The 17,735-nt window shown below is 38.8% G+C and overlaps 1 protein-coding gene across 1 annotated transcript in view; it reads right to left on the bottom strand.

The window, feature by feature from the left end:
• nrxn1a (neurexin 1a) overlaps positions 1–17,735 on the bottom strand; it is a 1,747,513-nt gene that overhangs the window by 839,855 nt on the left and 889,923 nt on the right. Inside the window, exons 11-12 of the mRNA XM_080200471.1 lie at positions 14,370–14,573; positions 9,974–10,000 (exon numbers count right to left, since the gene is read on the bottom strand). Coding sequence (XP_080056597.1) covers positions 9,974–10,000; positions 14,370–14,573 — 231 coding nt within the window. The remainder of the gene's footprint in view (positions 1–9,973; positions 10,001–14,369; positions 14,574–17,735) is intronic.

The following is a 17,735-nucleotide window of genomic DNA, read 5'->3' as shown; positions in this document are numbered from 1 at the left end:
TCTAATGCCTTCTTAGTTAAATAATTGTAGCATTGTTCCAAGCAGATCCTTAACACTCAAAAGGAATATTAGCATCATTCACAGAGAGAAAATGGAACAGACAACCTCCTCCTATTAAAAGCAGTCTGTACTGGGCTGCAATTCCAAATAAGAATATGAAGCACAGAGAAGGCTCCTGGATGTGGTTCTGCGGGCCTTGGTGTTGGAGGTGGTTGGAAGGGGTCCGCCATGGACGGGGAAGCCCAAAGGACTACACTCAACAGGAAATGGAAGCAGGTGACCAGATAGATTAGATCCTGAACTGGTGCCAAGAAACTGGCAGCAGTGTTGTAAGAAATGTAATGACCTCATGCAAGTGGTCAAGGTCAGTAAATGCATCTTCACATCACATCTACTATCCATTGCACCACCAACTGCTGAAGCACCAAACACCTGCTGCTCTTCCATCAGCAATTCCAGACATTCAGGACATTGAGCTGATGAATCATAATACTGGGGTGACCACAGATCCCATTCGCGATCCAAAACTTTGATACTAAACATCAGACTCACACAAATTGCAAACATGACAGTCATAAACCCAGCTCTCACGGCCTTTGCAAACTTCTAGCTATTGAGAGTGGCTAGTATATCATCCAAACACAATGCAACACAATCACTGATGTTATTCCTTCACTGCTGCAGGACAAGAAAGCACACTTTAGGAAGACACAGAGCAGATCCACTGGGGTACAAAGAGGCCTCTGCCATATGGGGTCAGTGGAAACTGAGTCTGTGGAAACTAATATTAGTGAGAACATTAAGGATGATGGCATATTACTACCTTATGCATGCACACAACTCCTTGCTCAGACTCATCCTGTCATGAACAATAAGCTGCTGATGGTGTGACCATGGACCTCTTGCTTTTCCCCCATCTCATCCCCATTTTTTCTTTCCAAATGTTTTGTTCTCAGACACTGAGCAACAGCACAGCCAGGGGGAGAGAGAACCACTCTGATGAAGAGGTCCCACCACGTGATCTAATATCTGCAACTACAATCTTCAATACTGTTTCTTTTTGCAAGCAGGTCTGGACAGGGATTTTTTGGGGCATTTTTTTCCCAAAATTTCTCAAGACTATAATTTCATAAACCATGATTTTTTAATTAGGCTTGTAATTTTGGGACTTCAGCACAAGGATGGAACTTCTCCCTCCAGATTTCCCTCAGTCATCTGATGTTACATCGTATGCTTCTGATATTAACTCTTTGTTTCACATTTCCATCTCCCTCCAAGTGTTTATCCCTATCATATTTACATCCTCATACATCTACTCCCATACTTTCAGACTTCACAGGGTTAGTCTCCATGATGCCTTGACCAAAATTCCCTAACCTTGTTCTGATCTCTTTCTCAAATTGAGGAGATTTTGTACTTTCTCTTCTGTCAGTGTGACTGTTCTACTCTTGGATGGCTGTCGAGCTTTGGCTTTCTGCTTCTTCTTTCTCTCCAGAATCCGACTAGTGAGCTCAAAGTTTCTGTTAGCTTTCTTTCAAAGGGTATTAAGCTACTACAGTTTCTCCTTATGATACCCTGTTCAGTCTTAACTCCATAACCAAGCTAACAGGATTATTTCAATGATTATACCTCCTCTGTTGTTCTCATATTGGGTCAATTTAGCTCAGTTGGCAGGATAGTTGGTTAGTGATGCAGAGTAACACCAACAGCACAGGTTCATTTTCGTATCTGCAGAGGTTATTCATGAAGGCCTGCCTTCTCAACCTTGCCCCTCGTCTGAGGTGTGGTGATCTTCAGGTTAAATTGCCACCAGTCACTGCCTATAGTCATCTGGGACCACAATGATTTTACCTCATATCCATCTTCCAAGTGTCACTCCCAAGCTTCAGTACTGGTAACTCACTTGATTAAAGTTACAAGCCTTTTCACAATTCTCTGTTCTTCCTTGTACTGTAACGCTTGTGGTGATATTGGGTTGAAGTTTGTGTGGCAGTGATGAATGTTATTTTCTCCATTTCTTTCCCATCGATAACTCAGATGGCAAGAAATCATTTGTAGTACTAATATTTGGTAACTCGGTCTTCATTCTTCGTACACTTCTCTCAGCCTCTCCATTTGCTTGGAGATAACAAGGTCAGCTGGATTACGTGAACAAGTCAGAATTCCTTTGCAAAGTTTTGGAATAACTTATTCTTAAATTCCAGCCCATTGTCTGACACTACAATGCCCAGAATGCTACGTATTATCTAAATTTTATTCAGTGATTAAATGACTGCTTCTTTTTGAAGCTCTGCAATTTGTTTACTTTAATATAACTTGAGTAGCAATCAATGACAAGAAGAATTTTTTCCCCCTCAAAATTAAATAATATATTCCTTGCACTCACACGACCTTGATGGAAAAGTAAATTGATGGCAGCCTTTTTGCACTTTACTGTACCCCAAGACATTTAGAAATAAGCCCTCTATAGAATGAATAATGCCTGGCAACCAAATTGATTGCTGGGCTCACACATGATGTTTTGCTATCCCTCATTGAAGTTTTTAAAAAATAGAATTAAAGTGCTTGCAGTATAACTATTACCTCATTGAAGGCTAATAAATTGTCGATGATTGTGGAGGTGCTTGCGCAGTTCAAAGTATTACTGCAGTAGGGGACATAATCTGGCTATCCTTCCAGACAATATTCGCTTATCAGGAGACATTTCGCATCTTGTTGCTGTGCTCGTTTTATTCCCTGCAACCATTTTTGCAGTAGCTGGTTAAGTATTGGTAATTAGAGGTATGAATGCTTCTAACTCCTTGTGTGAAATATAAATCCTCTTGTTTGATTCCTTCTGATGGTCTCTGTGACAGTGTGTCTGCAATTGCTTAGCACTTCGCTTAAACACACTTATGGAGCCATATCTCAATTTTAATCTGAACGGCTAGGTTCTGGGCAGCATCTTCACAGTTTATTTTATTTTCTGAAGAGTGACTGGTGGCTTATGATCAGTCTCAATTTTGAACCACAATCCCATAATGTTGTTGAGAATTTTTAGTATGAAGCCTTTTGGTTCTGTTTCTGGCCTTGAAGCATAGTAAACTGATTTATGTTTGCTATCTCTCTGGGCTTGAAATAATACTCCCCGAGTCCTGTTGATGATGAATTTGCCGTTAGTATGGTTGGTAGTTCTGGGTCATAATGTGCCAAAATTTCTGACTGGGTGTGGACCAACAATTATAATTTTATATCAAGATGGTTAAGTTGGGATATTATACCAGAACTGATGAAAAATAAACGAGGCACTACAGCAATACACAAGTCAAGGAATACTTTGTATGTTCCATGGTCTGTTCTTGGTGACCACAGTTGCATACAGGAGAGTTTTCAATTTTCCATTTGTGCATCTTCCATGGTTTGTATTGATGTAGTTTAAGGATGCCCATGAGTTTTTGGGAAGGTTAAAGCTAGGATCTTCTTGTCAGGATTTTCATGAGGTGTTGGTTTGTGTCTTCTCATTTTTTCCAAGCTTCTTCAGGGTTGAAATCACTTTGCCAGGGGTGCATAGGTCCAGTGGCTTATGAGATGGGAATATTGATGAGAACCTGGTGGATGGGGAGGCATTTGCTTTCTTCAATTTGCTGAAATTCATAGAGAGTTACTATATTGTGGCAGATTGGTTTGGAGGCAGGTTGGAGGGGTGGTGTGTGCCAGCATGAGTAGTCAGGGTGTTGGGGTCGACTTCAAAGTTCCAGTGATGCATCTTATTATAGTGTTCAGTTGGACATCAACCAGCTGAGTGTAGTTTCTTCTGATCCATACAGGTACACAGTGTTCAGCTACGGAGTACTTGAGGGCCATCACTCAAGTCTGTGGTGCTGGTGATTGCCAGTTTCTGGATCAAGTTGACTCTTGACTGCATCTTGGTGGTTTCTTCAGGTGGTCTTGGAAGGTTAACTGCAGTCCATTTATTCCCAGATAAGTTAGACTAGGAACATGTCATACAAAGTTGCCACAGAAGGTCACATTTAAGGTATGTTATCAAGATGAAATGTGGTGACTGTTGTTTTATGGGAGTTTGGTTTGAGCCTCCATTTCTGGAAGAGAATGCTGACATGAGATTGGTACCTCTGTTCAAAGTGGACTTGATGTAATCGGAGATGATTGTTTGCATTGCCAACAAGATTGTATTTTTCATGGAGCATATTTTGGATAAGGCATGCACATCATATTACGATGAGTTTTCTTTACTGCAGAGCCAGTAAACTGGGACAGCATTTTGCCCGATCAAGATAAAAGTTTATTCCTGTGATCTTATATCATGTCTACCTTGGAGTGACCCTCACATTGATTTTTCAGTCTAAAATATAAACAGTTGAATTTTTAAGAGTGTTTTCAGTCCATGTCAATCATCCTCCAAAGTGACTGGATGCTTTGCAATGTTAAGGCAAGTACATTACGCAGGAAAAAGAACAAACTGCTTGTGCATTGGAACTTGGATTATTTTCATCAATATTTGCAAATATCTTGATATAAAGCTAATTTATGTTAAAACTCAAATAAAGACAATACTTTACCCCTATTTTACCAATTCCCCCCATCTCTTCCCCTTCCATCTCCTCTTCTCATAGAGGTTTGACTTCTTGCTAGAGCAAATGGTTTTGATGGCACAGCTGTGCTCTTGAATGTTATTCAAATTTCTATTACTAGAAATCTCAAATGTGATTCTTGGCAATGGTCACCCGTCATCTATTTGAGTATGGTGTAAACCTAATGAAGACAATTCTGTTCTTAAGCCACACATTCCGGTTTCTTGCAGGGATTGCTAGATAATGATCAGGAGTGTTGACAGCTTTACCTATCCTTGGGCTGCATTTTACAGCGGGAAGAGGCCAGAAGCTGACACGACTAAAACAAGCCCACTGCGTGGCCATGGGTCACTGGGGTGGGCTAAATTGATTGAACGTGGATTTCTGCTACTCAGTGAGAGATCATCCTCACTTTGGAAGTTGCTGGCCAATCAGATTGGTCAGTATTGCTCAGTAATGGAGACGCTTCTGGCCTTGCCAGAAGGAGAGTGATGGCTGCCCCAGAAAGGTAAGAAGGCAATTTGGGGAGAGGGGAGGGAGGAGAGGAAATTGAAGTGCAGGATAAATGGGCTAGGTGACATAGAAGAAAGGAGGGGAGTGATGTCTTTGAAGAGGGAGAGATCTCAATGACCACAGATCATCCCTCCCAAAATCAGTTGGTTTTCCCTTTTCATGCCATACCAGCTATCAGCCATAGTTTGGCTAGGCAGCATGGTATTCAGCCTTGCCTGCAAACATAATTTGGCCTTACTAATTTATTTGGTGGGCATACTGCCAATTTCAGCACTTACTGAACTAATACATTTTTGATGTCAGCTTAGGGTGAGCAGGATGACGGTGGGCTAGCCACCTGACCTATTTTACATGCTACCTCCAGCAAAAACATGCCTGGCAGTGTCAAGTAAAATCCTTGTACTATTACTGTTAAGGGCAGTTGTGTCATTGGGACCACCATCCACTTAGATCAATTAACTCTGTATGGATTGAGAATTGGATCTGTGAACATCCCAGTCTGTAAGACTTATCTACTTAGATTTCACTCGAGCAATATTCTGAAGGCTAGGATCATCCACCATGCAGAACTCGCCCAAAATCTGCGATACAAATGAAGCACAATCAATCTGGCCATCCACTCTACTACATTACTGCATTGGCAACAAAGGTGAAAAATGCTCCTGATGAACTGCATCACGAGAAAAATCAAGTCTGTGGTGTCACGGGCATTCAGCCTCTGACCTTCGGGTAAGCATTCTCCAAGGCGGCCTTCACGACACACGACAGCGCAGAGTCGCTGAACAAAGACTGATAGCCAAGTTCCGCACACATGAGGACGGTCTCAACAGGGATCTTGGGTTCATGTCGCACTATCTGTAACCCCCGTGACTTGCCTGGGTTTGCAAAACCTCACTTACTGTACTGTCTGGAGACAATACACATCTCTTTAAACTGTGATCAGTGCTCCTTCCACTCAAATTATCAGCCACTTCAGGTCTTGAACAGCAGGTTAGGTGTAAGGATTCGCATTCTAATCAGTAATCTCTAAACTGTCTGTGCTTTATATGCTCTGTCTGAGGCCAGAACTCTCCATTCACCTGATGAAGGGGCTAACCTCGAAAGCTTGTGAGTATATTATCAAATAAATAGGTTGGACTAAAACCTGATGTTGTCAGACTTTTTACTGTATCATTTACGTCACAGCAAATATAGGATTAATGCTTCTTGAATTTTGATTTATGGCAATTACAAAATTGAAAATAAAGATAAATAACATCATCTAACCCAAGATCGACCTTGTCTTGTCAAATAAGTAAACATATTTGTCTGGGATACAGAATGCTAACTTTGAGCACTCTCAGATGAAATTAATATAGGTTTCATATAGCAAAAAAAACTTCCTGTGCTTGAAGAAACAATCTGCTCTAACATCCAATATCAGAAGTGTGTTATTTATAATGCCAGAGTGAAATTTTAAATACTCACAACAAATATCCCTCAGGCTTCCAAAGAACATTTCACAATTGTTCATAATTTAGTTTAGAAGGTCAACTTACTGTAAATACTAAACAAAAATTGTATCTGATAACCCTATGGTGCATCATAATGAGAATATTAAACAGTAATACAATTTGTTGGAATGAACCATTTGCAAAGATTTCAAATACAATGTCACACCTAAATTATAAAGATGATTTATGAAATCTATATTTTTCCACATCATTTTAGCTCAAAGAAAAACCTGTTTTACACCATGCTAGAAGTATATGAATATATATATTATTCTGAAATACTGAGACTATTCTTATATAAGCAGTAAAGCAGTAATTTTCTGGATGACAGGATCTCATAAACAGCAACGAGATGCTTGATCAATAAATCTTTTTTAGTCACCCTGAGGGATGAATGTTAACTAAATTCCTACTTTGCTTCAAATTATGCCACAGAATCTATAACATGTAGTGGAGCAGGCATTAGCACTTTTGTTGAACATTTCCAGAAGTTTATGAAGCAAACTGGTAGCATATGTCAATTATATCTTTAATATGAAGGAATATGCCATTTTGCATCCGCAGAGAGGTTTCAAATGTTGGCAAAATTAGGAAAATAGAGAGGAAGGGTTTTGTGGGGTATCAACTTTGTTAGCTGTTCTCAACCTTGACTCATGCCATGGAATGTAGACCCTATTAGAAAATGAGCAACAGGTGTCTTTAATGTTCCTCATGTCTAGTTTATCCCAATATTATCTCTCTGTGGATGAGCAGCCTATTATCCAAAATAATCAACTATCTTCCTACCTATGTGACTAGATATGATTTTCTTTGAAAAGTTAGTTTCCTTATAGATCAGCTACCATTGTCAAAATTAAAATTGCAGTGATAGTTCTAATGACTAGAATTAATTAATCAGGGTGATTTGTTTGCAACTGATAATCGGTGCTTCACATCTGCAGGGTTTCTGTTTTGGACCTGATTTACTATCATAAGGCAAAGGAGAAACATTTCAATGAAAGAAGGAAATTTTCTTTGCTTCTTACACCTAACTGCAAACAGGAAACATGAAAGTCAGGGTAATTGCTACGAGTTCCAACTGAATTAGGAGACCATGGATGTTGACGCCAAAACAAAGCCAGTTAAGTAATGTCATCGAAAAGAACCTGGCAAAATGTAGTAGCTAACTTCTCATTATTAGAGTTTGCTCCATTATACACAAACTATAAATGAATCATGGTACAAAGAAGAATAATTGTCACAATGGCACTGTGCTACCGAGAGAGAGTACTGAAGTGAGTAGCTATAATAATTTACAAACTACTACCAAATCCACACAAAATAATTCCCAAGACTTCACTTACCTGAACCTATGGTGTTTGGAGTGTTGATTTAGGCTTCTGAAAATGTATCTTTAAATCACTGCAGCTAATTCCATACTTTTAGCTGAGGCTGCAGTAGTGAATGAACAACTCGAGGGTCGACATCGGTTTCAAATTACTTCCTGATTTCTGACCTTCCTTTCCCTTGCAAACTGTGTTTGAGAATTGGCAGCATAAAGACTCTAAACTAGATCACTTTAAATTAGATCAGAGCAGTGGAGAAAGCATACACCTGTACCAGATTCAAGCAGGCTCTTAAGGTTATATTGCTCTCCTAGTGGTGAACGAATGCATGTGCCCCTGAGGCACTCCTCATTCAAAATGAGAAGAAATACCAGGAGTGAAATAACACTTATTTCCCTTTGGAGAAAGTGCAAAAGTAACCTTTTAGAGACATATAAAGGAAACACATCTTCATAAAAGTAATTGCTTAGGTAGGAAAACATATTATGGCTATTCTAGATAGAATCCAACAAACCAACCCCATTTTTTCATGTCAGATATAAGGTAAACAGTGGCATCAGTTGTTATAACTGCTGCCTCAGTTGTCCAAATTTGATGATGTAATGTGCATTTTCTGTCTTCTGGGTGCTAATCATATCCCAAGTGGTTAAGAATGCCTGTGAATTAGTCATCAAAAAGGATTGGTCCCCTCTCGGGAATGTGTCATGTAAGAGACTGTAGTGGGTTTGTAATTGCTAATGTACACAACGTGATCAGTACACTTTGAACTTATCATCTCACCAACAGTGTATATCCTACTAAATTTTAAAATGTTTTCATTGCACCATATATATAGGTATAGTAATAAAATAACACAGAACCAACAAACAATGCAGTTCAAAAATGTGTCTGAAAAATCCATGACTAGATGGGAGCATCCTTTCCTATCATGAAAATTCTGAGAAATTAAGCTTATGTCTAAACTATCACATTATGGTAGGTTACATTTGAGAGACATGTACACTTCTTTATTAACATTTTTAATGAATGATAATCTTACAAAAGTTTATCTTCAGTTACTTTCCGTACTTGACTAAAATAGGATGGATGTAGGCATTCACAGAAATTATTTCCAAGAGAGTTGTTTGAAGACAATACAAATGTGTTAGTATTTAATTAGGAAAGCAATATTGAAAGGTTATTGTATCTTGATTTTTTTTAGTGAATTTGTTAAATAAACTTTTCTGTCTGTTTACAGGTTGATAAAGTGGCAACAATTTTGTGGAACAGGAAAATTATGTTAACAAATATAGCATTAATATTACGTTATTAGGACATTAAAATAATGTTATTTCAGAGCATTTCTCAAACTGCTGTTATATTAGTCATGCGATTAAGTGTGTTGATACCAATCTCAGAGTTCTTTCAGCATTTAGTTTGGCAAAATGACTGCCATTGGACTTTTCTGCAAGTGTAATTATTAGAAGAAAAGTCACAATCCTTTCCTTTTCTACATTTAAAAACCTTCAAAAGTCATGCAAATACATATATTTTTCCATGCATTATCTGAAGCATATTTAAAGAGAAGTCATGCATATTATGTGTTAAATTAATGTATTTGTGATTCCAACCCACCATTGATGTGCAGTAAACAGGGTGTAAAAAAATATTTCTTCAATTGGAGTCTTGGGAGTATGGATATCTACACAAGACCCATCTCACATTCAATACACTAAACTCTAAAATTACCTTAATCTTTCCCAAATACATTACGTGCTCTTACTTTGCCACATAGTTCTTAAGCAACAAAGACTTAATGCAAGGCATACTTTTATCTCCTGAATTCCATACAATCTAAGCCTGTATGCTGAAAAAAAAACTACTCAAGAGAAAGGTTTTGTTGAAAAAAATGCATTAAAAAACATTTTTTAACACCCTGACAAGTGTCTTGTATATTCTATCTCTAAACAAATCAGTACATTTCAATTTCTTAAAGTATATTTGAGAGTCAATGAAAAGATATAGTTCTACTTTTGTAAATTGTTTTAAAAGTAGAAGAGAAAGAGTGAAAAAGCTTTGAACAGCAACTTACTGTTATTACAGTTAATCCTGATACAGTCTAGATAGGGAAGAATAGATGAAAAATGAAATTATATCCTTCAAGGTAACAGCTGCAGACATCCACAAAAATTACATTCCACCCTTCCGGGGACAGACACACGCAAATGTGGCCATTTTACTCTGGAGTTTCCTATGTCCTGTTAACAAATCTTAATAAAGGAGTGGCTTTTGCACCATGCAATCTATTATTTGGCCTACTATATGTCTTGAATTAAAATAGAACATAAGATGGCCACCTGCAAACATCAGCTACATGATCCCCAAACCTAGATAAAAATAATATTTTTCTCATGTCGAAGATATTTGATCTAGACAAGCCACAGGCCTTTCCTCATGTGTGAAAGAACACAACTGTCTACTTTGAAAATAAGCAGTGCTCCATCATACTGCGGTACAAGTTGTAATTTGGCAAGATCACCTAGCTTCGACCACTGCTAGATTCTTCAAAGGTTTAAAACAAAAATTACATTAATTTGCTTGCATAAAAGAATTAAAAATGAAAACCTGAAATGTATCAGTAATTTAGGAATGTAACTTAAGTGTGGAAAAAGTGCACAATCATCAGATATTTGTGTGAAGGTACAATGTAATTAAAGAAAATCATTTTTACGGTTGTGGAAAAGATCTCTGAACCAGAACTTGTAAAATGTTTGAATATATCCCCATTTTAAAAATACTTGCAAATATTTTTTGCTGTATTTAAACAATTGAATCATACACTTTCCCTTTATATTCAACAAAAAGCAAGAAAAACTGAAAATGTTACATTAACTATGAAGATAGAGAACAGCGTCATAAGTCCTAGAAAACAATATTTAAACAGATATATGCTCCTTGATCAAAATAATCTTTAACACCCTTGAAGAATTTTATTCATATAAATTCCAGGTTTATTTTCATGTAGCTGGGTTTGTCATGTGTCGTCAACCGCAACAGAAAAGTGGTTGCAAACAGCCAAAGACCAAAGTGTACACATCTCCTTACAGGAAATGCTGTGCTTTTAAACACCTCAATAACTATTTTAAAACATATTGATTATTAAACAAGGAAAACCTTACTTTTGGAGTCACTGGAAATGGTACCACAGGAGATGCTTGCAGCATTCCTGTTATTTAATTATGAGGGTGGGGGATACAAGCAAATATTTCAGTCATAGTCTGGTCAACAGTGATCCTATAATTCATAACTTGAGCTTTGTATTTTATGCAGATTGCTTACTTCATTTGGAGTTGATTAAAATAGTGCTCTGGAAGGCCAATTCACTTATCTATATTATGATCTCCTCATTTGCATTGAGTACACAAATTCAGAGCAATTTCCCAGTTAAAGACAATACACAGATTTAATAAAAAGCAATGACTCGGGCATGAAGGTATTGCAGGTATTAATTTGAATGAATTTGAAACTGCTTCAGGATTAATAAATTGGGTTTCTTTTTTCTGAATTATGTTCTCATTCTAAAATGAAAATATTTAGATTCCAAAATCACAATCAAAACCTTGTAATCATTCCATTCTGTGGGATGAACATTTTGATTGAAGAATGCATCCAAGAAAACAATAAAAATGCTCGACTATTGTGGGACAAGCTGGGGTGGGATCTGTGGTGAGTCAGGCAATAACAGGAATAGTTGTAAAAACAGATTGTCGAGTGAATTAGAAAGCAGAAAAAAATGATAATGTATATAATCATGTGGCGAGAGTTATTAGGTCAGGACGGAGGCAAATACTATAGATTCTCATAATTCTAGGGCTTCTGAGGTCAAAGAGCATTGGAAAATGTATTGGATCTTTAGATTTTCTTTTACATCCCTCTCATTCAAGTTTTATTTCCAATGTTCCATTCAAGTGAGACTGCTGTTGTTTACTTGATACACTACTTGGCATTTTTTTTTGACTGTCGGAAGAATAATTTATTATTGTCATCTTCCAAAAATATGAGAACATAACTGATAGAACCCTTTCATCCAGTGGTACTTTGCCTTCTTTTCAGTGGGAGTACTCTTTCTGTGCAGTATACCATTTCAAATAATGGTTTGGTAGGATGTTATGTATTGACAGTTTTTCCCAGTAAAACTCTGTGATACAAATAATTGCAGGTTAAAAACATTTAGTGGTGAGAAAAATAGATGAAACATGGATTGTTGTTCGGCTTAAAACACTTGAGTAATCTACCATAATAGAGAGGTTTGGAGAGAATTATAGGCCAGGATTCTCTGATTTCATCTGTGCTGGGATTCTCCAGTCCCACTGCCATGAATGGAAATTTGGCTGAGTGCTAAATTCTCTGTTTTCGTAGGTAGTGGTGGAGGGCTGTATTGTATTTTGGCCCTGAAGTGTCATGCAAAGCTCAGGACTTTTATTAATGTCTTCCAATCTGAAGAATTGTCTTAAAACCATCAAATTTCAACCAACTGGTTGGTTAATAGTAAGTGTAACAGGTTTTATCAAAAAATAATAAATTAATTTGATGGCCAAGTAACTGCATTGAAAGAGCTACATTCCTGACTAAAAAGCTTGAATTTGCTTCAGAATGACAATTATCATCAGGATTCTTTGCAACTCCAGATCTGAAGTTTCACGGGAACTAACTTGAGGAAGGGACGACAATGAGAGTCCCTTCATTTGTTACACAAGCATGCATCCAGCAATTACAAATTGATAAATTCCGAAATTCCAGGGATTAAGAGTTGCATTTCCATGGAAAATGAGCTAGATCTTAACATTGCCACAAATCAAGTCATTTCAATCAAAGCTTTAAATTCCAGTTCCAAGAAAATGTGGTGGGAACTTCTTTGTACAGGGTCATTAGATTGTTTATAATGGAGGAGAGGGAAATGGCCTTTTTGAAAAAAATTGCTCAATGTGCTGGCATCGTACTTTGGGAAGAGAATGAGCAACATTGGGAATGTTACAATTTTATGTAATAGATTGAAACACATGATGCAATCATGGGTGGTTGTCAAAAAGGTTCTCTATCTCAGGAAGTCTGCACTCCTAATATGAACAAAATGGAGACACAACAGATTTCATCAACATCATCTTCATTTACCTGACAAAGTATGTTTAAGCATACATATTTTAAACCATGGTGTTCAGCAATGCAAACTTGTAGTATACTTGAAACGTGTACAGATTTCAACCTTTTCTTTTAAGTATAATGTACCTCTTTTCCTCATTTGTTTCAAAAATATGTTTGAGTAAGACTAAAGCAAGCATTTTCACTGTAAAAGAGGCTGCACATTCTTGTTCACATGGCTGTTTGCTTAGGGCCGCAGACCTTGGCCTTTGAAGGGTTGTGTACCATCTTTTGAACCAAAACAAGGGTGTAACTATCACCACAATACAATAAAAATGGATTTGTAAAAGATAAATATGATTAGAATGAATAGAGTGAAAACTGCATTTGTTAAAAATAAAGTGATAAAAGCAGAAGCCCATATAATAATTCAAGGGTCAGTTAGTATTCAATTTATCACCACTTGCACAGTTAGAAATTGCTAAATATATACTTTCCGAAAGATGGGACAAAATAATATTGTTCCAAGTTTCTCAACCTTGTCTAACTACCCTAAATAATATAGACTTAGACAATCATAATGTGGCCTAATTTTTTAGTTAAAATAGGATTATATTTGTGTACTCTGACTGGAGCTGGAAATCACAAGCTTTCTCTTTCTTGTGTATCTGTATTTTACAGATTGTTGCGCATTTGTAATAAAATATGATATCTGAACTGGGAAAGAGTCAAATATCTTTTACTGTTCATGAATAGACTGTAACCTAGAGACTAGAGCAAGATACTAGTGTGTCTGCAATTTTTAAGCCACTCCATAAATATTTCCAGTGGGCACATCCAAATAATCATTGCCTCTTGCAAAAACCTCTGATGGTTCATCTGAGAACAATTCTAGTTGTTTATAAGTATCAAGCGGCTGACCAATGGTAATCTTCCTTGAAGATTATTTTTGGTCTACTATAATATGCAATGTCTGACAGATGTGTGTAGGCTGCAATACCTTTTACAATTCTACACGGACGGGCTTCTTGCTTCAGATTATAAAAAGATGCAAAATTGAAGTATGAAAGAAATTAAATGCATGTGAGAAAGAAAGTTGTACTTTTAGCATAATAAGCAATTTAAAAATGTATAATACATGATGAAACAGAAATGATAATTTTGTTTTCATGGAAAAAGCCAAGTCTCAAAAGATGGGCTTGTAACATATGGCAACACGTTTTCTTGCATCTTTCATTCTTGTTAAGTCCTTTTTTCAAAATTTTCAAATACATTCTGAAAGCAACCTTATGAACCATTTAAAACATCTATTCAAAAGTATGATGACACAATGCTGAAATGGATGTTACCTAGGTTGACGGTAAGTTTGACACGACCACCATCAAGTTCCAGTCTCAGAGTATCTGCTGAATCCCGGGACGTTGTTGCCATTAAGATTCCATAGGCTCGCTGGGACACAAATCGCAGTGATACATCCTCTGCTTCTGTGTGCATTACAACAGGTAGTTGGATTTTCATAAACTTGCTTCCATCATAGCTCAGTATTGTTGCTTCTGTTAAAAAATGAAGAGGGAACAAAAATCTTGAAAGCATTTCAGTAAATCATGTTGACATAATAACCTTCACTTTCAAATATTTCTAAACCCTTGTCATCAAATATTGACATTTTTTACTGTTATCTGGCACCCTGCTTTAGATATTGTTTGTGGTTTGCAAAGGCTATTTACTTTATTGGACTTCTTAGTTTTGTTGGCATGTGTGATTTAAAACCCTGTTCATTGGACCTAAAGTGTTTTGTATACAAACACAAACTGCTATTTCAAACCATTTTTAAAGAATCACAATAACTCTATCAATCAATCTTTAAAACATATGTTTTGATAAAGCATAAAAATGTAAAATTTTGATCTACCATTTAAAAAAAACCTAAAACAAATGTATTGGTAGTATAACATTTGACTTCCTGAATTGTTTTCTCAAATCACATGAAACCTTTCTTGTTCAAAGTGGATAATTAAATGCACAGTATAATTCAATCATGGGACACAATGATCTATTTACACTAGACTAACTTTCTCTCCCAGACTACATCACTCCTTATGTTAGAAAAAATTATACATAGAACAAAGTAAGGCCGTTTTCCAAAGAAAAAGGTTAATTTATTCTGAGATCAAGTAGAACAACAATGAGGTTTAGATGAGGTGAGATTAATAAAGATTTATCTTCTCTTTTGAGCCAAATGTGTCTGAAACCTGTGTTAAAAGAAAGAAATCCTAACTTTGGATTCAAATCAAATGGCAAATACTTAACATCTATGCAGATTGCATTACACAAGTCAGAAAGAACAGGACATCAATGCATTGGAGCTCAGTGCTGTGTATTTGGTTATCTGCAGTTCAGGTTAAGTCTGCCAATAACATTTTCCTGAAGGTCACAAATGGAAAATGCTGGAAAATCTCAGCAAGTCTGACAGCATCTGTGAAGAGAGAATAGAGCCAATGTTTCGCATCTGGATGATTCTTCTTAGATCTGCTGGTCAGACCTGCTGAGATTTTCCAGCATTTTCTGTTTGTGTTTCAGATTCCAAGATCCATAGTAATTTTATTTTATTTACTTATTAGTGTGACGAGTAGTCTCACATTAACACTGCAATGAAGTTCCTGTGAAAATCCCAGAGTTGCCACACTCCGGCGACTGAGGGAGAATTTAGCATGACCAATGCACCGAAACAGCACATCTTACAGACTGTGGGAGGAAACTGGAGTACCCGGAGGAAACCCATGCAGACATGGAGAGAACGTGCAAACTCCGCACATACAGTGACCTGATCTGGGACTGGAACCCAGTTCACTAGTGCTAACCACTTCACCAGCATGGCCCCCTCTCCCTTCACGTTCCTCAAGATACTTGATTGCACTTTCCCACAGCTGATACCAATCATCATACAAATGCAAGAGGCTGATATCTCCCCAAAAATTTCTAAGTGTCAAAGTCATGTGAGTGTTGGAGTAAATTGTACTGGTTTTTCCAGTGTGTTTCCTGAAATGAATCTCTCACTCTCTGTGCACTAGAGAGGCCACTAGCATGCGGTTATCATTAAACAACAAAAGGCACGGCCTATTCCCGCAGAAGAGGCTGAAATCGGCATGATGAGTGGGACCCCGTGCATGTGCACTTCGCTGGGAGATCCTAAAAATCTCCAGGCATTGAGATCATTGGCTTCAACACTCCACAGACATCATTGCCCTCATCGCTGGTCTCACGCCAGCCCCGCATACTGCTGGCCTTCCCTTCTCCTGCCCACCCTCCACAGACATTGCTGACCTCCCTTCCCCCTTCCCGCCTTCACGGACTTCACTGGCATCCCTTACCCCATCACGGTCATTGCTGGCCTCCCCTTCCCCCACCTGTGTCAGTAGACATTGCTGTCTTCCTTTCCACCCCCCTCCACGGACATCGCTGGCCTCCCCTTCCCCCTCCCCACCTCCATGGATTTCACTGGCACCCCTTCCCCCCCTCACGGACATCGCTGGCTCCCCTAACCCACTCCCTTCCTCCACGGAATTTACTGGCACCCCTTCCGCCCCTCACGGACATTGCTGGCTCCCCTAACCTGCTCCCTTCCTCCCCCTCATCCACACAGACATCGCTGGCCTCCCTTTCCCCCACCTATGTCATTGGACATCGCTGGCCTTCTTGTTCAGCCCCCCCTCCACAGACATCAACTGGCCTCCCCTTCCCTGCTCCCTCCTCACCACACCCCCCACTACAGACATTGCTGGCACATCTTCCCCCCACCACAGACATCTCTGACCTCCTCCCCTGCCACCCTGTTCTTCGGAGATGGCTAACTCGTTATTGAAACCAGATTCCCTTCACATTTCTCACAAGGAACTTTTACAAATGGGCCAATGACTGGCCCAAACTGACTGCACCTCACTCCTCTAACAAGCCAGAGCTATATATAAGCTGCAATAATGAGCACACAGCCAGTCACCCTAAGAAGATGGCCAGAAGAAACCTGGCCTGAGGTTCTGTCATGCTTACCAGGCCCGCCTGCTGGATACAGTGGAGGAGACGTGCCAGCTGCTGTTCCCCACTCAGGGCTGGCATCCAAGGAGTCACGCCGCAAAGGCATTGTAGGGGAGGTTACAGCTGCAGTTAATGTCAGGACCTTGATATTTTGGTCCGGGGAACAGCGTCAGAAGAAACAACAATCTTCTTCGGGAGCAAGAGTAAATGTGTGTCATGTTCTTAAAGCTGCACATGCTGGACTAACCATGTTAAACCATGCTCAGATACCTGAAGGGCATCCAAAAATAGCCTCACCCACTGCCCACCCCTCCACTCCCAGAACTGCATCCAACCTCCTTCTCCCTACCTTCAATCAGCACCCCCCAGCGTGACCCTTTTCCTTGAAATGACCAATACAAGCTCCAAAACTCAGGCACACGTTGCACCCCATGCATTTCTATATATCCATGCTTTCAATCCCCCTCCTATCTCCCCACAGGAAAAAAAATGCACACGACCAGCAAGAGAGGGCACAAACTGATGGCGGTGTGCTTGAGCTATGGCAGCTGACAACCTGCAAGCAGCTTGCCCTGGAGCTAGCAGGGGGAGAATCAATGCCTAGGATGGTGACCAACAGCCAGCATGGCATCCAGCATGTAAGTGAGCATCATCCTGAAGCGGGTGGCGATGCAACAGAAAAC

The sequence above is a fragment of the Carcharhinus amblyrhynchos genome, chromosome 12 (genome assembly GCF_965287045.1).
Source record: "Carcharhinus amblyrhynchos chromosome 12, sCarAmb.v2.hapA, whole genome shotgun sequence".
Taxonomy (NCBI): Eukaryota; Metazoa; Chordata; class Chondrichthyes; order Carcharhiniformes; family Carcharhinidae; genus Carcharhinus; species Carcharhinus amblyrhynchos.
Note: the sequence above shows the minus strand (reverse complement) of the source record. Positions and strands in the feature narration are given on the sequence as shown.